Source organism: Capra hircus, chromosome 17, assembly GCF_001704415.2.
Source record: "Capra hircus breed San Clemente chromosome 17, ASM170441v1, whole genome shotgun sequence".
In the NCBI taxonomy this organism is placed as follows: Eukaryota; Metazoa; Chordata; class Mammalia; order Artiodactyla; family Bovidae; genus Capra; species Capra hircus.
Genome location: NC_030824.1, coordinates 26,292,574 through 26,319,321, shown reverse-complemented (window position 1 = coordinate 26,319,321; position 26,748 = coordinate 26,292,574). Strand labels below are relative to the sequence as shown.

General features: G+C 51.8%; 1 protein-coding gene across 1 annotated transcript in view; it reads left to right on the top strand.

Moving 5' to 3' along the window:
- Positions 1-26,748, top strand: part of GALNT9 (polypeptide N-acetylgalactosaminyltransferase 9) — a 121,427-nt gene that overhangs the window by 43,483 nt on the left and 51,196 nt on the right. The window contains exons 3-5 of the mRNA XM_018061448.1: positions 9,788-9,954; positions 12,102-12,276; positions 17,017-17,214. Coding sequence (XP_017916937.1) covers positions 9,788-9,954; positions 12,102-12,276; positions 17,017-17,214 — 540 coding nt within the window. The remainder of the gene's footprint in view (positions 1-9,787; positions 9,955-12,101; positions 12,277-17,016; positions 17,215-26,748) is intronic.

Genomic DNA, 26,748 nt, shown 5'->3' with positions numbered 1-26,748 from the left:
AGCCCTCCATCAACAACAAAGACCCAGTAGAGCCAAAAATCATTAAAAATAAATAAATAAATAAAATGTGAGCCGTTAACATCTCCACGGTGTGCGGCCGTGTGCAAGGTGCCCTATGTGTGCACGCATGAGAATGCACGCATGGGCGTGTGTAATACGTGTGTGTACATCTATGTTGTGTGTATGTGTGTTTGCATAGTGTTTTACTTGTGTGAAAGTGAAAGTTGCTCAGTCGTGTCTGACTCTGTGTGTGGGCTTCCTCGGTAGCTCAGCTGGTAAAGAAAGAATCCACCTGCCATGCAGGATACCCCGGTTCAATCCTGGGTCAGGAAGATCCGCTGGAGAAGGGATAGGCTACCCACTCGAGTATTCTTGGGCTTACCTGGTGGCTCAGCTGATAAAGAATCTGCCTGTGATGTCGGAGGCCTGGGTTCAGTCCCTAGGTTGGGAAGATTCCCTGGAGAAGGGAACAGTTACCCATGCCGGTATTCTGGACTGGAGAATTCCATGGACATGGGGTCGCAAAGAGTCGGACACGACTGAGCGACTTTCACTTCACTATTACTTGTGTGCATGTGTGCTTATACATCTGTGCAGTGTATGCACACAAGTGCGTGTATGTGCACATACATACTGTTTCTGGGAGGTCTTGTAGCCAACTCCCTGGACAGAAGGATGGACTCAGTCTTGGAACGACCCAAGCAGGAGGCTCTGGTGTTTCTCATCCTGCTGGTCTCCAGTTCCTACGTTCCCTAGCAGCCTCATCTGTGCTGGTTTTCTGTGGGGGCTGCTCTGCCCCTGTGCCCATCAGAATCCTGCCTTGGGCATTGTGGTGGCCCGAGCTAGCTGGGGATTCCAGGCTCACCTTGATGTCCCTGAGAGGGCAGGAGCATGTTGACCCAGCAGGCAGATCCCACTGCCTTGGTGACAGGCTTCCTAGAACCCTCCTGGCAGCTGTTCCCTGAAACATCAGTCTCAGCTTCCCAGCCTGTGCTCAGCCCAGACCTGTCTCCTCTGCTCAGAGATGGATGTGTGTCCTGTTGTCACCAGGCGAAGCTTGCTGTCCCCCTGGGAAGCCACTGCCACTTCATCCCCTCTCCATCCTGCATTTATCTCTCCAGCAGCACAAAGGGCGTCCCCATAAATTTCCATTAGTGTCGCTGCCATGCCCCGCTTCCCGTGAGGCCAGCCGGGACACTGCCTGCTGCGCATTCCAGCCACGACCTCGGAAGTGGCTTCGAGAGCTCATAACCGCCCATGGCTCTCCGGGTCTATAAATCCTCTGCCAAACGGCTTGGTGGTTGAGAATGTCTGACTTCTCTGGCTCCAGGAGGGGCATGCAAAGGCCAAGTCAGAGCCTCTTGGTGGGCGGGGGACGAAGCACACAGCCCAACCCCTCCTGCAACTGTGATCTGGTGGGCGTGGGGGCGAGTGTGTAGCCCGCCAGCCTGCAGGAAGCCTCCACTGTGTGCCCAGCACTGTGCAGGATGCCATGTGTCCAAGAGAAAGATGGAACTGCCAGGCTTTGGGGAACATACCTGTCGTGGTTACAGCTGCTGCTCAGTCAGCTGTGTTAATGGACTCTGAGGCAAGGGGTCAGACCGGGTGCAGAGGAAATTGACTCTCTGAGCAATGCCTTCTGGGACTGCTCTGGGAAGGAGTGATGTTGGCGGGGGGGCTCAACCATGGGGGCTGGAGTCACCTGGGGGTATCATCATATACATGCCTGCCAGCAGATGTACGGTCCACCGAGCACCCGCACAGGGCCCCTTTGCATGGCCTGCATCTCCTCACAGCCTGGCATTCAGGGCAGAGTCCGGTTCCCTCTGTGGTACCACTTGGCCCCAGAACAGAGTCCCAGCACACGGAACCTTGTTGCTCTTCATGGCTCAGCTCAGAAGCCAAGTGGCGTCCCTTACCTGCATTCTGTTGGCAAGAGGCTGCTGAGCCCCTGAGGTTCGAGGGGAGGGAGGCAAAGTGCCAGGAGGGTTGGGAGCTGATGTTGCAGCATCTTTGGAAAGCATAATCTGCCAGAACACCCATCTCAGACTGTCGTGGGGTGACATTTGCGGGTACAGGGGCTAGATGACATTTCAAGGTAGAAGTGGGATTCCCCCTGAAAAGAATGGATGTTCCATGTCAGAAAGAATGCTTTCAGGTGAAAAACCCAGGAACTCAGGAGTGACTGCAACTATAATGGAATTCCTAATCTCAGATAACAAGAAGTCCACAGGCTTGGTGGGGGGACAAAGCTGTGCATTGGTGGCTCAGTGACATCACCAGGGACCTCTACTCTTTCCAACTTTCTGCTCTGCCACACTCAGTGCATTGGGCTTCTGCTCCTCCTGGTTACAGTATGGCTGCTGCAGCTCTCAGCATCACATCTTCATAAGTCAAATTTCCAAAGGGCTAGAATAAATACGCTCCTACATCTTGTTGCTCTTTAAGAACAGAGGAAGCTTCCCAGGGCCCCTAGCAGGCTTCCTCTCATGTGTCCTAGGTTGTTGTGTGTCTCTTCTGTGAACCATGAAAGGCAAGGATGCTTTCCTGCTCCTTCTCAGAGCCCCTGCAGAGTTTGGTTTGTTCAGTCTCTGCCTCACAGGATGATGAGGACACCCGAATCTTGGAGATGGGAGTTTGCTGAGAATTTAACTGAGGGGGTTTGCAGTTGGTTCTCCCCTCCTCTTGACGTGACCAAGTTTCCAAGCTGGGACTGTGTGTGTCCCAGACAAGGACAGGGTTAGGATGAAGCAGCTGGTGTCATCTCCACCAACAATATGATAAAAGCCCCTAGCTCACCTGGACAGGGACATCTTGAGATGGAATGTACTATGGGACATTGCAAGGCAGTGGCCAGGCTAACCCCTGTGAGCACTGAACCCACCAGCTCCCCTGTCTTCCCCTCTCTGCATGCTCAGGGACTCCAGGATGCTGCAGCCAGGCAGACCCTTCCTGAGGGGCATCCTTGATTTCAGACAAGTGCATCCCTGCATCACGCACATTTTAGGACCTGTGCTGGATCAGGATTCCTTCCATCACAAGTGACAGAAAATCCATCTCAAACTGTCTTATACTGGAAAAAGAGAGGAAAAAGGAGAGACAGGGAGGGGACATATGATTCCTGCAACTACAAAGTCTGGAGGAAGCACTGGCTTCATGTCAAGTTGGATTTGAGGATCAGCTGATGTCATCTGGACCTGGCATCTCACCATCTCTCTGCTCTGCTCTTGCCTCATGGCTTCATCCTGACCACTGGAAGCAAAATGAATGCAGCTGCTCCAGCCACACATCTTATCTCCCCAAGGCCTCAGACACCATTTCTGTGGCTCTGTGTGTCTATTTCTGAGGCTATTGGTGAAACGCCTGGTTCAGACCTAGTCACGTCCCTCACTGCATCCAGGGGCTGGGACTTAGAATGTGATGATGGGAAGTGGACTTCATGTGTTACTGGGGAAGAGGAAAGGGCTGAGTTGGACCACAGCAAATGTCCTCAGCCTGAGACAGGATGAACAGGACTCTGGCTGGCGTTACATTTTCAGGGGGAGGAAGGGACCTCAAGAGAGCTGCACTGCAACAGGTGTCAGTCACCAGGCACACTGGGATGGGTGCCGAGAGCCTGATGATTCTAGAATGGTTGCCGAATTCAAGCGCTCCGGGGTCAGACCTCAGATCCTGGACCAGGGCTCCTTACTGGGTAATGTCACCTCAGGGCACATTTAGAGATGTTTGGAGTCACTCTGGATTGTCTCAGCCTGGGTAGGGGCCAGGGATGCTGCTAAACACTGCCATGTACAGGACGACTCCCACAACAGAGAATTAACCGAATTATCCAGCCCCAAAATTCCAGAGTGCTGAGACTGGGAAAACCTGGTCTGGATGGATTACTCATGGCTCAGCAGGGACTGAAGAGTCCTCCGAATAAGGCAAATGCCCCCAAGGGGGGTATGCAACTCCTCTGTCAAGGGCTCATGGGTGTGTGTGGCATGTGTGAGTGTGGGCATGCGTGTGCCCATGTGGGGTATACATGCACACGTATCCTCGAATTCAGCTTGAACCTCACTCACGTTTAGACTTCTGATGTTTCCCCCATTCAGAATTATCCAGAGGTTTGTCCATATGAGCCATAGCTTTAAACGTGCATCTCACAGCCCACCTTTGAATCCACCAGGAGCTGTGATGATATGTGTTAAAGCCTTTGGAGCATCTGCAGTCCTAGGTGCTGGTGAGGCAGTGACCAGACAAATTGGAAGCCCTGCCTGGGGCTCCCAGCCTGGGAGGCAGGGAAGAGTAGCAGTCAGTGATGTGGCCACATAGGGGAGACGTGTGCCAGGCAGGGAGGGCACGCAAAGGCCCTGAGGCAGGAGCAGACTCTTGTGCTCTTGAGGGGCCATTAGGGGCCGTCAGGTGAGCAAGAGGAAAAATACAGAGGTCAGGTCAGAGGGGACCCAGCTCACATCCCAGAGATTGTGCCTTAGTGGGTGGTGAGCACATGCAGGAAGAGGGTCAAGGGAGAGGTGGGAGAGGCCAAAGTCAAGGCCAAGGCTTTGCCAGAGGGGGTGGGGCTGGAAAGGGATGAGTTCATCGCAAAGGGGAGCAGAGAGGGTAGTAGCAGGAGGGAGGGGGTCAGGAGACAGGGCCTTGTTCTCTCCTGACCTGTGACTGTCTAGGGAAGGGTGGGGACACCCCGCTGCGGGTTTGAACATAAAAATGTTATGCTGATGTAACATTCAGTGTCAAGTTGAGATCATTATAGTGTATCACGCGGTCTTCCCTGTTTTACAGTAAGCAACTAGCGTGTGGGTGTGCCCTGGGTCTCCCTCCCCCTCCGGAGGCCCGGGGTGGGGATGATGGAGGTCCTTCTCCCTCTTTGCCCATGTCCGCCCCTCTGTCCCCTGCATCTGCCCCACTCCTGGGCCCATTCTGGGTCACTGTGACTACAAGCTCTCAGAGCTGCCCTCTTGCTGAACTCTGACTCTTTCCAAACTCTGTCAACTTGGCTTATTTTCTGTCTGACAGAAATAGAGCTTTTAATTACAGAGAAGAGCCCTCTGGTTCTACTTAGACAGACTTATTCCAGGACCACCACGTGGTGGTCAGTTTTGTTTCCACCATCACATCCAGCCCCTCCCTGGCTCCAGTGCGGGGCGGGGAGGCCACTGAGCCCTGAAACTGAATGCTGATTCAGGCACAGAAAGAGATGTGGAAACACAGTGCCACGGCTGGGAGGAGAAGCAGGCACATCGTGGGACAGGCTGGCCCGGCAGCCAGTGGAGCTTGTGCTGGTACAAAGGCAGGACCAGAGGGGCTCGGCCTAAGGTCAAGTTCATGTGCGCTACGGGCTGGGTACCTGGGATCAGAGACTATAAAGAAAAGCATAGGGGAGGCTGCACTTTGGACGGTAACATTCCTGATCTCCAGCGGGGTATTAGCACAGGTTTCTTACTGCCTCACTGACATCTTACCTACTTGTGTGTGATAAACAAACCCTTCTATCGGCTCAATATTTATTTTTTTAATTTTTATTTTTTGTGGCTGCTGCAAAGCTTGTGGAATCTTGGTTTCCCGATCAGGCATTGACTTTGGGCCCTCAGCAGTGAAAGCGAAGAGTCCTAACCACTGAACCGCCAGGGAACACCCTCTGCTCAATATTTAACACAAACAATTTTATTTTCCAACCGAGAAGGGGATTATATGCTAAGGAAAACAGATTATTTTTATGCAAATTTGTGCTGGAGAAAAATGAGCCACCTCTATTGCACGATTTCTAACTTAAATAACAATTTGTAAGCTGCAAATGTTTGCAACGGGTGTGATTTGTTAAGTGTAGACAAACAATAAAGTGAGACAGCTCATTGCCCAATGGGAAACCTGCCGCACACACTCCCAGCCAATGGAATGGCCTGGTCCCTGCCTGGCTGAGCCCTACTTATCTTTTGGATTTTTCTGTGGGCTGAGTTGTGTGTCCCCGCAAATCCATATGTTAAAGTCCTCACCCCAGGACCTCAGGGTGTGACTGTATGTGGAGGTGGGGCCTATAAATGGGTGACCGAGGTAAAGTGAGGCTGCAAAGTGGGGTTAATCCCACAGGACTGGTGTCCTTATGGGAGGAGATCTGGACAGAGACACACAGGGACAACTGTGTAGGGGTGCAGGGAGGAGATGGCTGTATACACGTCAAGGAGCGAGGCCTCAGAGACCAGCCTCGGCCTTGGCCTTCCAGCCTCTGGACCTGGGACTATCAATATCTGGGTGTATGTTTCCGGGGCCCAAATGGACTGACTGTTCTGGGACTGCCATACCTCCTCCACTGCCTTGTCCAAAGACACCTCCCTGTGACCACTCTTCACCCCGTCACCCCACTCTATCCTCTGCAGTCAAAACCTTTGTTTCCATGCTCACCCCCCAACCCCCGTGCCCTCACAAGTGGAAGCCGTGGGGGCGGGCACCTCGTCCCTTCTGGCCAGTATGGCCTCCAGCCCCTGGAAGGAGTCTCATGTGGGGTGCGTCCCCAGGAGACGGCTGTAGACGCTGGTGGCTTCTCCACAGGCAGCGCCAGGTGGCTGTTGCTGGTTGAAACGTCTTTTAGAAGAGAAGTCTGTGGCCCAGTGGCCAAGCTGGAGAGGTCCCTGGCCTCCTAACCTGGTCATGGAGGGAGAGGAAGGGGGACGAGAGCTCCCACGCCCTCCAGACTCCGCCAGCTTCCTCCACACCCTGAACACAGTGGAGGTTCCTGCTGCGCTGAGGTCGTTGTGCATCGAGACGGGGCGGGGGAGCCCATGAGTGTCAGGACTCGGCCACGTATGACCCATTTGCTTGTTCTTTCTTCCCCTTGTCAACAAGTGCTCATAAGCCCTACTGTGTGACCAGCTCTGGGGTCTTGGGGTGCAGCAGTGAAGGAGCCTGCTCTTGGGGGGCCTGCAGTGGGGGGCGAGAGACCCTAAAGAAGCCACGTGAGGACGCCTGAGGATGGCGGGCTGGGAAGAAGGTGCAGGACTGACAGCCCCCAGGCCTTTGGGATGCGGAGGCAGTGGGGGGCACTACAGCCCCTCCCCCGCAGGCCCCCAAGAACCCCTCCTCCAAACCCGTCCTTCCTGTCTGCAACTGCAGCCGCGGTCACAAGATAGATTTCCTTCCTCAAGGTGTGTTGGGTTTTTTTTTCCTGTTTTACACATTGTGCAGGTTCATGAAAATCGTACATTCCAACTTTCTTCCTCCACAGAAAAATGGAGTGAAGTCTTCTTGTCAGAAAGCATTTTCCTGAGTGATGAACTCTCCCTGCAGCACCGCAGCCCATACCCGTGTGACAGTGACGCAGGGCTCTCCTTAGTCATAGAGTCAGGCAGGCGCTCTAACCCCAGCTGGGAGCAGGCAGGAGGGAGGGTCCCCCTCAAGGCTCACTCCCCGCTGGCTTGGGGCAGCCGGTACCACCTGTGAGGGCAGCGCTCACTACAGGAGGGGGGAGTTAACCGCCAGGACACTCACATTTCTGTTAGGGCTGCTGAGGGAGCTGGAGGGCTGAGAAACACAGAGCAAGTGCTGTGCGCTGGAGACCCTCAGCTGTTGCTACCATCCTGACTGGTTGTCATCATGATTGATTATCCATTAGTATTAGTTATTATCACAATCGGTTATCATCAGTATCAGTTGCCCTCCTTATTATTTATTATCATGATCGGTCATTCTCATAATTGATTATTATAGTTATTGGTTATCATCATGGTTGATTATGCCAGTATTGGTCATCTTTCTCAGACAGCTCTACCTTGTTCTCACCCTTAGCCCCCAACAACTACAATGAGCCCCCATTTTTATTTTTATTAATATTTAGTTTTGTTTATTTGTTGACTGCACAGGGTCTTAGTTGTAGCAGGTAGGATCTAGTTCCTTGACCAGGGATCAAACCCAGGATCCCTGTATTGGGAGTGTAGAGTCTTAGCCACTAGACCACCAGGGAAGTCCCCCCCAACACCACCATCTTTAAATAAAGCTCTTTCTCCAGTTGTGGGATAAGCATGACTGATCATGGGCTAAGTGTGTCCCCCCAAAGATGTCCAAATCTACCTGCCAGGACCTCAGAATGTTTCTGAATAGGAAACGGGGTTGTTGAAGGTGTAATTAGTTAAGATGAGGTCATACTGGAGCAGTGTGACCCCTAACCTAATGACTGGTTAGCTGATGAGAATAGGAAGCACATGGATGGATGGGGAGGAGGCTGTGATGGGAGTGGGTCCCTCCCAGTGTGGGCCCCATGGGACTGCTCAGGTCACAGGCCCGTAGACCCAGCCCAGCCTGTGAAATTTCTGCTTCATAAAAATCTAAAGTTCTCTGTTTTGCAAATACATGACCACTTTCTGTAAATGTCCTATGAGCCTAAGGAAAACAAAAAATTTCCCTGAAGGAATTAGGGGCTTCTTTATGTAAATTCCTTCATGGTCTTACTTCTTCATTCTGCCCAGTCTGAAGGTGACGCGCACTTATGGTTTCATCAAACTCTCCTTACTTTTCTAGTAATTTTTCCTTTTACACCCAGGTGCCAGTTCACTTTGGGATAACAGTTTATAATTATTCTGTCTCCTTCATAAAGAGCCTTCTCCATCCTATGTGATATCTGTGCTGAAAGTCTGGCTTAGAGAGGCAGTATTTGTCTGGCATCTCTTTCTCACTTGTTTATATTTCCAATCTTTCTTTTAAAAAAAATCACTCTACTTTAATTGTGTTTATTATAAACCATAAACCAGAGCTGTGTGTGAATGAATATGTGAGTGAATGTGTGCAAGTGTGTGTGTGTGCATTAGTGTGCATTAGTGTGTATGTATCTAACTTCATTGAACAGCCTCTGCTATTTTAAAGAGAGAATTAGTTTGCTTACATTTATTGTAGCAGCCAACATACTTGAGTTCCTTCTGTCTTACTTTATTACCCACTTCAATTTTTGTTCCTTTTCCCCCCACTTCTCTATTTTTGATAATTCCCCATGTTCCCTTGTGAATTTATTCCACTGTATTATTACATTAACAGGCACTCACTGGCCTCATCCCACGCTCAATTATGGAATATTCTGCTTTCCCTGCTCCCTTCATTTCCCCTCCCACATCCCTACTTCCAAGATAAGACCTTTGGAGAAGATACTTCATCCTTCTATTTCATCTTGACGCTGAGGTTAAGTGGAGGCCACAGCTAGGCCGTCCCATGCAGGCATCTCTCCTAGTTCAACAACCCTCGTCAGACACTTGCGTACTTGTCACCAGTGTTGCTCAGGTCTCACTCCAGAGGACAGTGTCCCTTGAGCATAGGACCTTCCCGGTAGACGCCCTCTGTCTAGCAGCCACCAACACCATGACCACTTGGGGCACAGATAGAGCTGGGCATGGGGAGTGGCTGATGTGGGCTCCAGGCTGGGGCTCTCCTGGACCCTCCACTGGACTGCACTAAGAGGTGATCATCTCCCCTTCACTTCTCTTTCATGCCTCCCAAGGGTGTCAAAAAAATGTTCCATGTGATCTCAGTGGGACATTAATCCCTTACAGGTGCAATGTCCCTGTCTTTCCGCAGGGAGACAGCAGGGTCCAGGGGCAGAGTGTGGAAGTTAGGGTTTCTGAGATGAACATCATCCCTCTGTTTCTCTCTCTGTGCTCATTCCTTTTCTAACCGTGGCATCCCTATTGCTCTTCCATCGGTAGCAGGATTTAGAAGTGGTCCCAGTGGGCCTCCTCTGGGGGCTCCAGGCTCCCACCTCCCCAGCCTGTCCCGACACTGACCTCTGCCCTCCATGCCATCTCTCCTGCAGGTGCAGACAGATGACCTACTCGGACGACCTGCCCCAGATCTCTGTGGTGTTCATCTTTGTCAATGAAGCCCTCTCAGTCATTCTGCGCTCCGTCCACAGCGTGGTCAACCACACGCCCTCCCAGCTCCTCAAAGAGGTGATCCTGGTGGACGACAACAGTGATAATGGTGAGTGGGGCCAGCTCAGCACCCCAGCGAGGGAAGCATGTTGGAGCCCTGGAGCCCAGAGTTCTGAATTCAGGGTATGGGCAGGGCCACGTTTCTTCCAGAGGCTCCAGGAGAGGATCCCTCCTGCTTCTGCCGGCTGCTGGCATCTTTGGTGTCCTGGGCTTGTGGCCACACCTCTCCCCCTTCTGGTATATTTGTGTCTCCTCTTCTTATAAGGACCTTCGTCCGTGAAGTTAGGGCCCATCCTAACCCAGAAGGTTTTCATCTCAAGACCCTTAACTGTTTACATCCACAAAACCCCTATTTCCAATTGAGGTTCTGGGTGGACCTGAGTTTGGGTGGGGTAGCAACCCCTACAGCCGTCATCCAGAAAGGCCCCCCGTGTGTTGAGTCTCCCTAAGCTAATCACACCTTCACTTCTTGTTTGTGGACAAAACTCCAGTGGGAGGCTTGCTGATGGGGAAGGGGCCAGTGCTCACAGCTGGAGCGCGGGCCCCAGGGATCTCTCATCATGGCCCCACGTCAGCCTCCATCCAGCCCAGGCATTTATCCACACCCACCAGGCACGTGGGGCTCCAAGCCCCCAACAAGGGTCTGGAGGTTCCTGGCCTGTCCTCATCTGTTCCTCTGCAGAAGCAGAGAGGAGCATGGACCCCACTACCGGCGGCTCCCACACCGAGGCCCCGGTGCACTGAACTGTGACTGTTGGGTCTCTCCATCATTGCAGTCTCTCTTTCTCATGTCGGGAGGCAGGGGGAGGGTGGAGGAAAGCGGGGAGAGGCCTCCCAGAGCCCTCCTGGCCTGAAGGATCTCCAGCCTCGCCTGTCCTCTGTGTCTACGCCAGGAGAGCCCCACCTGACACTGTCAAGGGAGCGAGAATGAGGCCTGGAGAGGGCAGGACAGAGCACAGAGACACTGCTTCGGGACCCACTGGCTCTGCAGCTGGAGCCCTCCGTGGGGCCAGGCTGCCCTCCCGGGAGTATCCACTAGAGCCTGGTGGTGGGCGTGTGGGGGGAAGGCCTCTGGGTGGTGGAGGTCTTCTGCGAGAAGTCCCCATAGCCAAGGCGTGAGAGTATTGCAAAGGCCCAGGAGCAAGGGTCTGGTTCCAACCCTCTCGGCTCCTCCTGCACAGCCCCGAGCCCACCCCCAAGCCCTCTGCCCCTCCCTGCACCTCCTCCCCACCCACTCCCCTACCCCTGAGGGCAGCTAAGGGTGTCCCCACACTGCTCCTTTCCCTTGCCTGTAACGTCCTCCTCTCTTCCCCGCCGGCTCCCTGTCCTGTCACAGCCCATGTGTCACCTCCACAGGCCGCCCCTGTCCCTGCCCCGCCGACCTGGAGAAGCCCCCGCCCCACTCAGACACCCACTCCCTTTCCCCTTTTTCTTGTTTCATTTTGGCTAATGTTTGCTATTATTGTGACCTATTTTGTTGCTTGTACTTTTAGCCCTCGGAAGCTTCCTCACAAAGACTCCTGGGCCCTCATCCGTTTTTTTCAGTGACTTATTGAGTTGAAATTCTCATAACGTAAAATTAACCATTTACAAAATAATTGTAGAGTTCAGGGGTATCAAGGACGTTCACATCATTGTACAGCCATCACCACCAACACCACCAGAACCTTTTCATCTTCCCCAAATGAAACTCTGTCCCTATTAAACACTAACTCCCCACCCACCTCCCATTCTGCCTTCTGTCCCTGTGGACACGTCTGCTCCAGGGACCTCATGTAAGGGGAACCACACAGCACTTGCCCTTTGGGGACTGGATTATTTCACTGAGCATCATGTTCTCAAGTTTAGCTACCTTGAAACATGTGTCAGTTTCCTTTCTAAGGCTGGACCGTATTCCATTCTGTGGATGCACCACGCTTCGTTTATCCCTCCATTTGCTCGTGGACTGCATTCCTACAGTTGAGTAATTCAGCCCCGTTTTCTCTTATTCTCATAACATGTGCTTCTGTCTGGATCAATCTGGCTTGATAGCTTGTGGTCTCTCCCGCTGGAACACAGCTCCGCAAGGTGGGGGTCTTATCTCTCCGAAGTCCCCCCAGCACCTTGAGCTGCGTCCAGCCATGGTGTGACTGTGGGTCTCAGTGGCCTCGGGCTCTCCCACAGTGCCATACCTGAAACTTCTCTGTGTCCCCGCAGTGGAACTCAAGCTCAACCTGGACCAATACGTCAGCAAGAGATACCCGGGCCTGGTGAAGATCGTCCGCAACAGCAGGCGGGAAGGCCTGATCCGGGCGCGGCTGCAGGGTTGGAAGGTCGCCACGGCACCTGTTGTCGGCTTCTTTGATGCCCATGTGGAGTTCAGCACAGGCTGGTAAGGCTGGGGCCTGGGGCCAAGTGGAGCTGTGCCCTGGGTGGGGTCTGGTGGGGTCTGCTAGGGCCTGCAGGAGCTGGGGAAACAGGATGAGCCTGGTGGGGGTGAGGGGGGCGCAGCTGAGTCCAGCCACGTGGCCACTCCATGTGCAGTTCCTAGAACCCAGAACCCTGTTTGTGATGCCTATGTATGAGGACTGATCTGTCTCCCCGCCTTGTACCCAGAGGAATTTGAATTGGCCAGTCACTCCAGCAGGTGACAGTTCAAATGAGGATGTGCATGTGACCTTAGGTCAGGAAGGTACACACAAGGTTGGGTCTCGTGTATATGAAATGTGGTCTATCGGGTCTCAGTTAATAGAAACCCATGTCTGATTGGAAGCAATTTCTCATCCTTATGAGAAAGTCCTAGGACACAGCATCTGCCCATTTTCCCCCACCCATCCATTCAGGGGCAAGGTGGGCTTCTAATGAGAAACCTGGAGGGGGATCTGGCCAGAGGAGTGGCTGGGACACCGAGGAGTGGGTGGGATACAGGGTAGTGGCTGGGACACCGGAGAGACACCCAAGCACGTGTGCAGGATGATTTAGAGGTGCCCCGGGGGGCAGGGACCCTGCAGGGCCTTGGTGCTCAGTGTGAACCCCAGACCAGCGGCATCTGATGCCCCTGAGAGCTGGCAGGAAGTACAGATCTGTGGGATACAGGGTCCCAGGGTGGGGCCCTGGATCTGTGCTCTCTCACCTGAGGATGTTCATGAGGCTGTGCCCAAAGGTGGCCAGTGATGCCTTAAGAACAGAATCATTTGTCCAGCAAATTATCCACATGGAGCTTCAGAGCTGCGGGTGGCCCTGGCACCTCTATCCAGACCCTGATGTCCCTAGGCAGGTGGTGAGCTGATGCTCTCACAACAGGTGCTCAGGCACTAGAACAGAAGAATGTGCTTCAAAGTTTTCTGGAAAGCACCCGCTGGTCTCTTGGTATGTTTCCTAATTTCCTCTCTGGTGGCTGCATCTAGGAGTTGCCCCCTGAGCCCTCACTCCCGCCCCTGCAGAGGACCCAAGAGGAATAAACGGCAACTGGGTGGGGAGGGCAGAGCTTGGCGATCCCGTGGGAAGGATTGGGACAGGACAGTTGGGCCACCAACATGATGCGAGTGTTTGAGCCCCGGGCAAGCCTTGGTTTCTTCATGCACTGACTGGTGATGTTAGAGAGCTGGATTGTTGCCAAGGTTACATGAGGGATGCTTGTAGACAGTGCTGGCTTCAGCACACAGGTGTCAGACAAGTGCCCAGCTGGACTGAAGACCGAGACCCCAGGGGACCACCTGTGTTGGAGGGGCTGGGACATGAACAGGTGGAGGGAGGGTCACCCAGTGCATGTCCTGGGGCTGCCATAACAATGACCAAAGGCTGGTGGCTCAAAACGCAAGAAATTCATTCTCTCACAGCTCTGAGGCCAGAAGTCAAAATCAAGGTGCAGGCAGGGCTGGGCTCCCAGGAAGCCCTTGGGGAGGAGCCTCCCACCTCTTCCAGCTCTGACGGCTCCGGGCGTCCAGGGCTGTGGCAGCATCCCTCCATCTCTGCCTCTGCCATCACGTGGCGTCGCCTCTGTGTCCTGGTCTCAAGTCTCCCTCTCCTTTCTCTTAGAAGGACACGCCTTGGATTCACGGCTCACCCCAATCCAGGATGATCTCATCTTGGGTTTTTTAACTGAATTACCTCTGCAAAGACTCCGTTTGCCAGTAAGGTCACATCCCGGGTTCCAAGTGGACCAGTCTTTGTGGGAGGACACCATTCATCCCTCTTCCAGCTCTGAGGGCTCCAGGAGTCCCTGGGCTTGTGACCGCGTCCCTCCAATCTCTGTGTCTGTCTTCACATGGCTTCTCCCCTCTGTGTGACTGTGCCTCCCCCCTTCTCTCTTCTAAGGACCCTTGTCTGTGGATTTAGGGCCCACCTAGGCTTCCCCGGTGGCTCAGATGGTAAAGAATCTGCCTGCAATGCAAGAGACCTGGGTTTGATCCCTGGGTCAGGAAGATCTCCTGGAGAAGGAAATGGCAACCCACTCCAGTATTCTTGCCCAGAGAATTCCATGGACAGAGGAGCCTGGTGGGCTTCAGTCCATGGGGTTGCAAAGAGTCGGACACACCTGAGCCATAACACACACACACACACACACACACACACACACAGGTCACCCAGCGTGCTCTCACCTGAAGATCCTTAAGTTAAACCCACAGTGGTATGGTATGCGAGGGTTCCACAGTGAGCGGGGAGCATGAACCCCTCACCCAGGGGCAGCCTGCAGCCCTTACCAGCCGAGCAGCAGGGAAAAGGCAGCCCCGTGCAGCCAGTTTGCCCCATTTTGAGAGAAACTAAAACTCACTCTTCTTTATACCAAATCTCCCAAGTCACATCTTTAAACTCTCTGAAGCCTAAACTAAGAGGTTCACTGAGATATTCCCGCGAGGGAGATGAGAGGATTATAGGGAGGGGGTTCATGATGGGTATGCTGATCAAGTCCCACAGTGCCTGGCCAGGTGTCCCCCGTTAGGGCCCCTGAGGGTCTGGCCTTTGGGACCTCTCAAAGTTCCCGGTTTTCCTAACTGCTGTTTTGGTTGGACCAGGGCTTTGGTGCCTGGTAGGCAGGTGAATGGAGCCCTTTCCTTCCACACTCCTGCACTCCCGCTGGTACATCTCAGCCAGCCCAGCACCGCCAGTGTGTTCTCAGGGCTGGTTCTGACCCAGAGCGTGCCTGACCGAGATGCGAGTTCTGACTTCCCCTGCGGCTGCTGCTACGTCGCTTCAGTCGTGTCCGACTCTGTGCGACCCCATAGACGGCAGCCCACCAGGCTCCTCCATCCCTGGGGTTCTCCAGGCAAGAACCCTGGAGTGGGTTGCCATTTCCTTCTCCAATGCATGAAAGTGAAAAGTCAAAGTGAAGTTGCTCAGTCGGGTCCGACTCTTAGCAACCTCATGGACTGCGGCCTACCAGGCTCCTCCGCCCATGGGACTTTCCAGGCAAGAGGACTGGAGTGGGGTGCCATCGCTGCTGGCCCCCATTTGCCTCTCCTCTGCCACCCTCATGAAGCAGCTCTTCTTTTCCCGTGACATCTGCCACCTTCTGTCAGCAGTGACGCTATGGTCTGCCCTCCACCAGGTCACTGCACGCTGTTGTGTAGGTTGTGCCCTGCACAGCTGTACTCGAAGGCCTTTCTGTCCCTCTCGTGTACGTTTAACTCCCTGGAGCATTTGGAGGATGTTTGGGAGAGTCACGAGTCTATCACATCAAAATGCCATTTGAAACTACTGTAACTTTAATTTTTACCACTGAAAACCCAGTTATCCATCTGCAAATAGCCCTCCCCTCCCAGAACTGCCTCCATAAAGATTCTGCCTTATTAGCACATGTGGCATTTGCAGAGAGCTTTTCATCTCTGAAGCACTTTGCTAACAGTAATTAATTAATCCTCCTCGTGAAGCTGAAAGGCAGGTAAATACCAGGCTCTCGCTTGGAAGGACGGGAAGAAAGGCTGGCTATAGGGTGAATCTGGCCAGGCAGAGTCCGAGAGCTCCCACCCTGCCCCAGCCCCTGTTGTCCCTCCCTGAGCTCGGCCCCTGTCCCCCTGCTCATCTCTCTGGTGCCCTAGTCAGCAGGCTGCTCATGAGCCTGTTGAACTCCAGCCCCTTGGGCAGCATCTCATCCTTGCAGGAGACAAGGTCGTCTCGAGAGTGAAACTCTACCTGTTTGCCCCTGGGGACTCCTGCATTGAAAATTCACAACCCACAGCCTTTGTCCTCTGGTCTCTCTCCTCTCCGCCTTCATCGCCTGCACGGCCACCATCTCTCCACTCCAGCTGCCTGGCCTGCTTTCCAAGCACACCAGCATATCCCAGGGGCTCAGCGCTGGCTGCTCCTTCTGTGTGCAGCACCCCACCTACCTCCCCAACAACCAGCTGCTACATCCTGCACCACCTCTGCTCATCACCCAGTGCAACCTGCCCTGAACACCCTATTTAAAACTGCAATTCCAAATCACGCTTATTTTGCTCTCTTTTTCTGTCACAATACATATCACCTCCTAATATATCATTTACTTATACATTTTTGTCTGTCCCCCCATACCCACTCAGTCAGGCCCACCACATACTGTTGTGTAGGTTGTGCACTGCACAACGGCACTTGTCAGCCTTTCTGTCCCTTCAGTATATCCTCAGCTCCTGGAGGCATGGATTTTTTTTTTTCTTTTCTAGTTCACTTGGTTTGCTCCAAGGTGTTACAAGAGGGTGTGGCACATTGATGCCTCCATTCCTGCTTATAAATGAATGTACCTTCCAGCCCTGGAGGGAAGGCCTGCCAGGAAGTAGGATTTGCTTGCGAGAAAAGCCAGACTGTGAGGCAGGCCTGCTGACAGACTGAGCTGACTCACAGGGCTCTCTGGAGCCAGGACATCCCATCAGAGATGTCAGAGATTGGGCCTGGATGGTGTTTATATCCCTAGTGTCAATCGCTGGTTAGCCACCCGCTGCCTCCGGCAGAGGGAGACCTCGGGCAGGCGAGTGTGCAGCCCAGACGACTCCGGGGCTTCCAGAGGTGCAGCGCTTGGATCTACCCTCCACAGGGTTGGTCTAGCCCGACATTAGATGCGGGTGTGGCTGCCTGGGTCCTGGCTCCCTACCTAGGGGGACGGGACGGGGATCCCTGGCATCGGTGCCCTTCCTCAGGGACCGGCGTCTCCTTGCAGGGCCGAGCCCGCCCTTACGCGGATACGGGAGGACCGCCGGCGGATCGTCCTGCCCGCCATCGACAACATCAAGTACGACACGTTCGAGGTGCAGCAATACGCCAGCGCGGCCCACGGCTACAACTGGGGCCTTTGGTGCATGTACATCGTCCCGCCCCAGGACTGGCTGGACCGTGGCGACGAGGCGGCGCCCATCAGGTGAGCGGGCCACTAGGGCTACTGGGGCGGGGCCTTCACTGGAGGAGTCAGGTGGGCGGGGCCACTGGGGCGGGGCCTGCCCTGGAAAGAGCCAGGACAGTGAGGTGGGGCAGGGCTGCAGCAGCGGCCTTGGGGACTGGAGGGACAGGTAGCAGTCCTCTGCAGAAAGCCAAGGCCTGGCACCAGGTGCGAGAGTAGAAATGGCGGGATGCAGTTGGTACAGGGTTTCCCTGGGTGTGCAAAGGGACATGGTGGTGTAACGGGGAAATGGGAGGTGGCTCCATATTGTGACCTGAATGATAACCAGGTGATCAAGGTGGCAGAGTAGGACATGTGCTCATCTTCTCCTGCGAGAACTCCAAAATTACAACTTGCTGCTGAACAACCATGGACAGGAGAATGTTGGATCCCACCAAAAAAAGATACCCCACATCCAAGGGCAAAGGAGAAGTCCCAGCAAGATGGTAGGAGGGGAGAAATCACGCTTAAAATCAAATCCCACATCCACCAGCGACGCTCGAAGAGCTCAAACAAAACCTTGTGTGTACCAGGAGACCCCACAGAGACTGAGCAAGACCTGACTTTGAGTGTTTGAGTGTCTTCTGCAGAGGTACAGGTCAGCAGTGGCCTGCTGCAGGGGTAGGGGCTCTGGGTGTAGCAGACCTGGGTGTGGCATAAGCCCTCTTGGGGGAGGTCGCCGTTAACCCCACCATAGAGCTGTCAGAACTTACACAGGACTAGGGAAACAGACTCTTGGAGGGCACAAACAAAACCTTGTGCGCACCAAGACCCAGGAGAAAGGAGCAATGTCCCCACAAGAGACTGACTCAGACTTGCTTGTGGGTGTCCAAGAGTCTCCGACAGAGGCGCGGGTCAGCGGTGGCCTGCTGCAGGGGCAGGGGCACTGAATGCAGCAGTGCGTGCATGGGACCTTTTGAAGGAGGTTGCTGTTACCTCCACCGTAGTTTGGTCTCAGGTCAAACAACAGGAAGGGAACACAACCCTGCCCATAAACAGAAAATTGGATTGATGATTTACTGAGCATGGCCCCACCCATCAGAATAAGACCCAGTTTCCCCCACAGCCAGTCTCTCCCATCAGGAAGCTTCCATAAGCATCTTATCCTTATCCCTCAGAGGACAGACAGAATGAAAACCACAATCACAGATAACTAATCAAACTGATCACATGGACCACAGCCTTGTCTAAATCAATGAAACTATGAGCCATGCCATGTAGGGCCACCCAAGACCGACAGATCACGGTGGAGAGTTCTGACAGAATGTGGTTCACTGGAGAAGGGAATGGCAAACCACTTCAACATTCTTGCCTTGAGAACCCCATGAACAGTATGAAAAGGCAAAAAGATAGGACACTGAGAGATGAACTCCCCAGATTGGTAGGTGCCCAATATGCTACTGGAAAAGAGTGGATAAATGAGTCCAGAAAGAATGAAGAGACAGAGCCAAAGCAAAAACAATGCCCAGTTGTGGATGTGACGTGATGGAAGTAAAGTCCAATGCTGTAAAGAGCAATGTTGCATAGGAACCCGAAATGTTAGGTCCACTAATTGGAAGTGGTAAATTGGAAGTGGTCAAACAGGAGATGGCAAGAGTGAACATTGACATTCTAGGAATCAGTGAACTAAAATGGACTGGAATGGGTGAATTTAACTCAGATGACCGTTATATCTACTACTGTGGGCAAGAATCCCTTAGAAGAAATGGAGAAGCCCTCATAGTCAACAAAAGAGTCCAAAATGCAGTACTTGGATGCAGTCTCAAAAATGACAGAATGATTCTGTTCATTTCCAAGGCAAACCATTCAATATCACAATAATCCAAGTCTATGCCCCAACCGCTAATGCTGAAGAAGCTGAAACTGAATGGTTCTATGAAGACCTACAGGACCTTCTAGAACTAACATCCGAAAAAGATGTCCTTTTCATTATACGGGGCTGGAATGCAAAAGTAGGAAGTTAAGAGACACCTGGAGTAACAGGCAAATTTGACCTTGGAGTACAAAATGAAGTAGGGCAAAGGCTAATAGAGTTTTGTCAAGAGAACGCACTAGTCATAGAAAACACCCTCTTCCAGCAACACAAGAGATGACTCTACACATGGACATCACCAGATGGTCAATACTGAAATCAGATTGATTATATTCTTTGCAGCCAAAGATGGAGAAGCTCTATACAGTCCACAAAAACAAGACCAGGAGCTGACTGTGGCTCAGATCATGAACTCCTTATTGCCAAATTCAGACTTACATTGAAGAAAGTAGGGATAACCACTAAACCATTCAGGTATGACCTAAATCAAATCACTTATGATTATACAGTGGAAGTGACAAATAGATTCAAGGGATTAGATCTGATCAAAAGAGTGCCTGAAGAACTATGGTCAAAGGTTCGTGTCAGTGTACAAGAGGCAGTGATCAAGACCATCCCCAAGAAAAAGAAATGAAAAAGGGCAAAATGGTTGTCTGACGAGGCCTTACAAATAGCTTAGAAAAGAAGAGAAGCGAAAGGCAAAGGAGGAAAGGAAAGATATACCCATCTGAATGCAGAGTTCCAAAGAATAGCAAGGAGAGATAAGAAAGCCTTCTTCAGTGATCAATGCAAAGAAATAGAGGAAAACAATAGAATGGGAAAGACTAGAGATCTCTTCAAGAAAATTAGAGATACCAAGGGAACATTTCATGCAAAGATGGGCTCGATAAAGGACAGAAATAGTCTGGACCTAACAGAAGCAGAAGATATTAAGAAGAGGTGGCAAGAATATACAGAAGAACTGTACAAAAAAGAGCTTCATGACCAAGATAACCACGATGGTGTGATCACTCACCTAGAGCCAGACATCCTGGAATGCAGTCAAGTGGGCCTTAGGAAGCATTACTACGAACAAAGCTAGTGGAGGTGATGGAATTCCAGTTGAGCTGTTTCAAATCCTAAAAGATGATGTTGTGAAAGTGCTGCACTCAATATGCCAGCCAATTTGGAAAACTCAGCAGTGGCCACAGGACTGGAAAAGGTCATTTTTCATTCCAATCCCAAAGAAAGGCAATGCCAAAGAATGCTCAAACTACCACACAATTGCACTCATCTAACACGCTAGCAAAGTAATGCTCAAAATTCTCCAAGCCAGGCTTCAACAGTACATGAATTGTGAACTTCCTGATGTTCAAGCTGGTTTTAGAAAAGGCAGAGGAACCAGAGATCAAATTGTCAACATCCATTGGATCATCGAGAAAGCAAGAGAATTCCAGAAAAACCACTTCTGCTTTATTGCCTAGGCCAAAGCCTTTGACTGTGTGGATCACAATAAACTGGGAAATTCTGAAAGAGTTGGGAACACCAGACCACCTGACCTGCCTCCTGAGAAATCTGTATGCAGGTCAAGAAGCAACAGTTAGAACTGGACATGGAACAACAGACTGGTTCCAAATCGGGAAAGGAATACATTAAGGCTTATATTGTCATCCTACTTATTTAATTTATATGCAGAGTAAATCATGTGAAATGCTGGGTTGGAATCAAGCTGAAATCAAGATTGCCAGGAGAAATATCAATAACCTCAGATACAAAGATGACACTACCCTTGTGGCAGAAAGTGAAGAAGAACTAAAGAGCCTTTTGATAAAAGTGAAAGAGGAAAGTGAAAAAGTTGGCTTAAAGCTCAACATTCAGAAAACTAAGATTATGGCATCTGGTCCCATCACTTCATGGCAAATAGATGGGGAAACAATGGAAACAGTGAGAGAATTTATTTTAGGGGGCTCCAAAATCACTGCAGATGGTGACTGCAACCATGAAATTAAAAGACGCTTACTCCTTGGAAGAAAAGTTATGACCAAACTAGATAGCATATTCAAAAGCAGAGACATTCCTTTGCCAGCAAAGGTCCATCTAGTCAAAGCTAAGGTTTTTCCAGTAGTCATGTATGGATGTGAGAGTTGGACTATAAAGAAAGCCGAGCACTGAAGAATTGATGCTTTTGAACTGTGGTGTTGGAGAAGACTCTTGAGAGTCCCTTGGGCTGCAAGGAGATAAAACCAGTCAATCCTAAAGGAAATCAGTTCTGAATATTCATTGGAAAGACTGATGCTGAAGCTGAAGCTCTAATACTTTGGCCACTTGATGCAAAGAACTGACTCATTGGAAAAGACCCTGATGGTGGGAAAGATTGAAGTCAGGAGGAGAAGAGGGTAACAGAACGAGATGGTTGGATGGCATCACTGACTTGATGGACATGAGTTTGAGTAAGCTCCAGGAGTTAGTAATGGACAGGGAAGCCTGGTGTGCTGCAGTCCATGGGGTCACAAAGAGTTGGACATGACTGAATGACTGAACTGACTGATAACCAGGTCAGGTGAAGGAGAGAGAAGGAGGGAGGAGGGAGACAGACAGACAGAGGGAACATCCAAAGAGAAAGAGCCAGTAAAAGAGACAGAGAAAAAGAACACAGACACACAGACTTGGAGAGAGCAGAAAAAGGGAGACACCAAGCAAAGAGAGAGGGGAACAAGACAGATGAATCTCAGGGAAGCAGCAGTGAGCAGTGGTGTGAAGCACGATCTTCATTCCCTGCCCGGGAATCGAACCTGGGAAGCCTGGATGAGAGCCAAGAATTCTAGCCACCAGACCAGCAAGGGCTAGAGGCTAGAAGCTATTTTTCTCTGGATCTTTGCACCCAGTGAAAAATGCATTTATCACAGAGGCAGAAACTATAAATGCAGGTACAAGGTTTATTATTACAGACATAGCATGACCACAAGTGGGAGAGCACGTGGAGAAGATGTTTGCTTAGTTAAGACAGAAGCAAGGCAGAGACAAACGCCCGGAGAGAAAGGGTGGGCCCCTCCTAGTGGTGAGCAGCACAGTAAAGAGGTGGTTAAGTCATTTATATAGGTCAGTTCTTCTGGGTCTTTGTCTTCCTTCAGGCTAATTATCTGGTTCCTTTTTCCACACCTGACCTACCCTGGGACCCTCCCCTGGGTGCGCACACACCTCTCAGCCAAGATGGATCTCAAAGTAAAGTAAATGCTTGTGGGAAAAGCAAGGCTCTTTATGGCCTGGCGTTATCCCTTGATTTTCATTCTCATAAAGGAGCCTTTTGGGGGCGTACGTAGTGTCTCCTTTGTCCCAAAAAGGGGGAAGCAGAGATCCCTTAATCCTTTACTCAAACAGGGTAAAGGATTTGCCCCTCTTTGTCCTTGCCATGACTATTACTTTAGGTGTTTACAAGAGGACATACAATGGCTATTTACCCTGTTTCTGCTGTTATTTCCATCTCAGAGGGCAAACAAGAGGCTGATGGTAAATGCCTGGAGCCCACCTCTCTCTTGTCTCAGGAATCCAGCCTGAGCCCCCTGAAATGCAAATAGGGAAACCCGTTGTAAATGTCTAACCTGGGGCCCATCTGTTGCCTACTTCAGGATGAGCAGAGAAAGCCAGAGATTCGGGGGAGGATGCGCACTAAGAAACAAAACGAGGACGGTGCCAGGGAGCAGAAAGGAATAGGGATGCAGAGAGGGAGTGAGAAGGAGACAGAGACCCAGACAGAACGAGGGACAGACGGCCAGACAGAGGCAACACCACGCGCGTCACAAAGGAGCAGAGGGCAAAGAAACCAGCAGACCCAGGATGGTGGATGTGCTATAGAGAACATCCTCCAAAGCACTTATTTATTTTGAATTGGTTCCCGTACCTGAAATGGAGAGTTTTTCCCATGTTAAAAATGCATTTTTATTAAGATGAGAAGGTGCACGTTCTCACAGGGCAGCCAGTCACTGGAGCTGAGAAGTGACGCCCTATCTAAACAGGGCTGAGGTCTCCAATTTGCTGCAGTCCCCACCACTCCCTAATGTCTCTGTGTTGCTCTGCCTTCAGATTTGCACGGTCACTCTTCTTGCACCTGGCTTGCTTCATTCATTTCCATCACTGACTGACCTTCTGCAGTTTTCAGCCCCTCCCTTCTTTTCCCTGGTCTGTTGAACCCCTGGGAAATCTATGCTTCAAAATCAACTGGGGCTGCCACTTTCTCCTGGGAGCCCAACAGGCTGGAGGTATTTTTCTTGGAGTGAATGTTCATCTCCAGGGTCTGTTGATCCCCTGGAGCCTTGGCCAGTTCTCCCCACAGGGGTTTGGGGTTTCAAGGCCTCAGGCAGGGACCCCTCCTGCCTCATCTCTACAATCTGGTGTGTTCCTGCTGAAACAGGCCACTCTGCCCATGAGTGACCAGAACTGTCTATCATGGCACCTTTACAAGTTGTTTCTTCCCCTAGGAGGGTCTTAGAGGGACTTCTGGGCACCTACCCTCCATTAGCAAAGAGCTGTTCAGCAAGAAATCAAGTCTCAGAGCAGCCTGGATGCTCAAGCTGAAGAAAGAATGCTCTGGCCAGACTGCAAGTTGTCTTAAACTTTGCTCCTTATTAACACCACCTGGAAAGAATTAGAAAGCCCTGATGCCAAAACCCCAAATAAAAAAAAAAAAACGGGCAAAGACCTTGAACAAATACTACACACAAGGAGGTAGACAAAACAGTAACACACCCATGGAGAGTCACTACAGAGTCACTAGGGAAATAAGATACAATGTCGGTCAGATAGACCGATGGCAACACGGAGCATTTGCAACTCTCAGCGTGGCCGGTGGGAGCAGACATTAGCAAGAGCATTTGGAAACCTGGCAGTTTCTCCTAGAGGTTAAAAGACTTCCTACATGACCAGCCGTTCCACCCCAGATATTTGCCCAAAAGAGATGAAAACGTATGTCTACACAAAGCTGCGAATGTTCATAGCAGCAGGTTTATTCACAATAGTCCTGAATTGAACCCAAATGTCTATCAACATGTAAATAGATAAATGAAGTGTGATCTAGCCACGTAATGGGATGCTTCTCAGAACTACAAAGGGACGTATGGTGATGCCCATAACAATGAGGACGAAACTCAAAGTGTGGCAAAAACGTCATACATGGAAGAGCGCACACGGTGTGATTGATGTACAGAGAAGTCCAGAGAACGCAGACGCCTGGTGGAGGAGGCAGGGCGGGGAGAGCTCCTGGAGGGCCCAGGAGCCCTGGGATGGGCACGTTCTCCGCCTGGACTGGGTCGGGGTTACCCCAGGATATCCATCAGTCAGGCCAGTCGAACCACACACTTTCAACGGATGTGTCCTCTTTTCGCGTGACTTTAACTCTGTTGAGATGACTTTTTAAATGAATTTTAAAACATACAAAAAGGTAATAATTCTAACGCCCAAGCTGCTTATCATTCCATTAAATTAGCATCTCTGAGCTGAGATCTGGGGGATTCCATTATCAAGAGAAGAATTCCAGCCAACATGAATCAAAGCAGCTTTGCAGAGACATGAGCACCCAGTTAGAGGAGGAGCCAGCGGAAATGCCAGACTTTTCCCTGCACACTGGGAAGAGGGTGTCCCCTCCACCTCAGTCAGCCCCGAGGACAGTCTCCAGGGTCACAAACCCCTGCCCCTATCTTTCCTGGAAGTGGATGGGAGAAGGGCCCTCCAAGGACCCAGTGACTTTCACCAAGGGGAAGTTCTGGAGACTCCCCATCCCACAGGGAGTACATGCAAGGAGAGAGATGGTCTCCCAAGAAGGTACTACAGGGTTTATAAGAAGGCCGAGATGGAAGGCTGGGTACAGCAGACAGCCATGTCTACGTCCTGATCACCCAGAACCCACGAATTTGACCTCATTGGGAAAAGGGTCTTTGCAGATGTAGTTAGAATGTTGTGACGGGGAGATTACTGTGGATGACCCAGCTGGGTCCTGAATGTTGCTGAAAGTGTCCTTGTAAGAGACACACAGAAGAGGAAACACCATGCCACTCCGGAGTCAGAGATGGGAGGGATGCAGCCACAAGCCAAGGACACCTGGCCACCAGGAGTTGGAAGAGGCAGGGCGGGTCCTCCTCTGGAGCTTCAGAGGGAGTATGGCCCTGCCCACACCTTGACCTCAGACTTCTGACCTTCAGAGCTAGCGGAGGACAAATATCTCTTGTCTGAAGCCCCAGTTCATGTGGTGCTTGTTTCACAGCTGCAAGAAATGAACATGCCTGTGTCCAGAAGAGAGCCCTCTGCAGAGCCCTGCTCCAAGGTCAGGAGATCCCAAGCCTCTCTGGGCATCTCCCAGCAGGGTGACCCCATGGGGACGGAGCCGACACACAGCCATGTGGAGATGAGACCCTGAGGGCCGTTCACATCCAATAATGCATGTGACAATCACAAACATTCCTCAGGTCCACATGGTGCCACTGTCACAGCTAGTCCCCAAGTTGTATCCTCCGTGTGCATGAGTGCAGCCCACTGGGGAAGCAGAACCCTGACAGGGGCCTCTCAAGGCCACCTTCAGGGCTGGTGGCCAGCTGGCCTGTGCGATCGCTTTAACCACACCCAGCCAAGGCTTCCTGCAAATTGGAGAGGAAGCCAACCAGCCTCTCCCCAGACCCTGCTGGGCCCTCAGCAGGCTCCATGCTGGGACTCACTGACCGCCTAGTGATGCCTTGGACAGCTCCCAGAGGCCCAGCCATTCTTCTTGGGGGGAGAACAAGGCGTTCTGAATCTCCCACTCTTAGTGTGCACAGTGCCCGGGGAGCCTAGAGTGGCGTGACCTTGTGATTCAAGTTCTCAGGAAGCCACTTGAGTCTCAGTATGTCCCCTGATTTGTCATATATGTCTCAAACTTGGAACCAATGTTTATACTTAAGAGATTTCACAAGAAATTGGTATCTACTCTTTGAAAAGTAGAAGATTCTGGAAAAACCCAGGTGTCCATTCCTAGCTGGTGATGATCCACTGGAGCTGAGTTGTTACTGAGCTCTCAGGGTGGGGGCGGGGGACAGTGCCGCAGTCCCCACTGCTCCCAACAGCCTGCTTCACATGCCCTTTGGGCTGGTGAGTCTGGAGTGACAAGACTCCAAGGGCAGCCTTGAGGTCTTTGCTTCCAAGGTCATTATCCAGAGGATGGCCCTCCTCTCCACCATCTCAGGGAAGTCTTCCCACAACTTCCCCTCAGTGGCAGACCTGTGAGAAGAAGCCCTGGCACCCCAGCTCCTGCAGCAAAGGCTCCTGGCAAACGTTGTGATGTTGTCCCTTACTGCGTCACGAGACCTGACCTCGGGCTGGGAACCTGCATCCCTGGGGCCAGTCTGTGGGCCTGAAAGGGTCTTTCCTGAGAACTGCTCTGGGGTTTCTGGTCTCCCTTGGACCTGGGAGAGGGGCCGATGCCCTTCTCCTGAAGGACACAGCTCCCACATCTGCTCTGAGTAAGCTGGCCTGGGAGAGGCTGGTGTGTGAAAATTTACCTAAGGAAATTTCTCTGCCAATCATTATCCTGGAAGCTCAAGGAAGAAAATGGTCAAAAGAAGGCTTGGATTTCTGCAGAGAAGTATCTCAGCCTTGACAGATGGAGAAAGAGAGGGCAGTGAGGGGCTGGGGGGCCCTCGTGGCCCCAGGGGTCCTGTGTGCCGGAGGTGGCTGCCCGCGTGAACTGTATCATTGAAATGGAG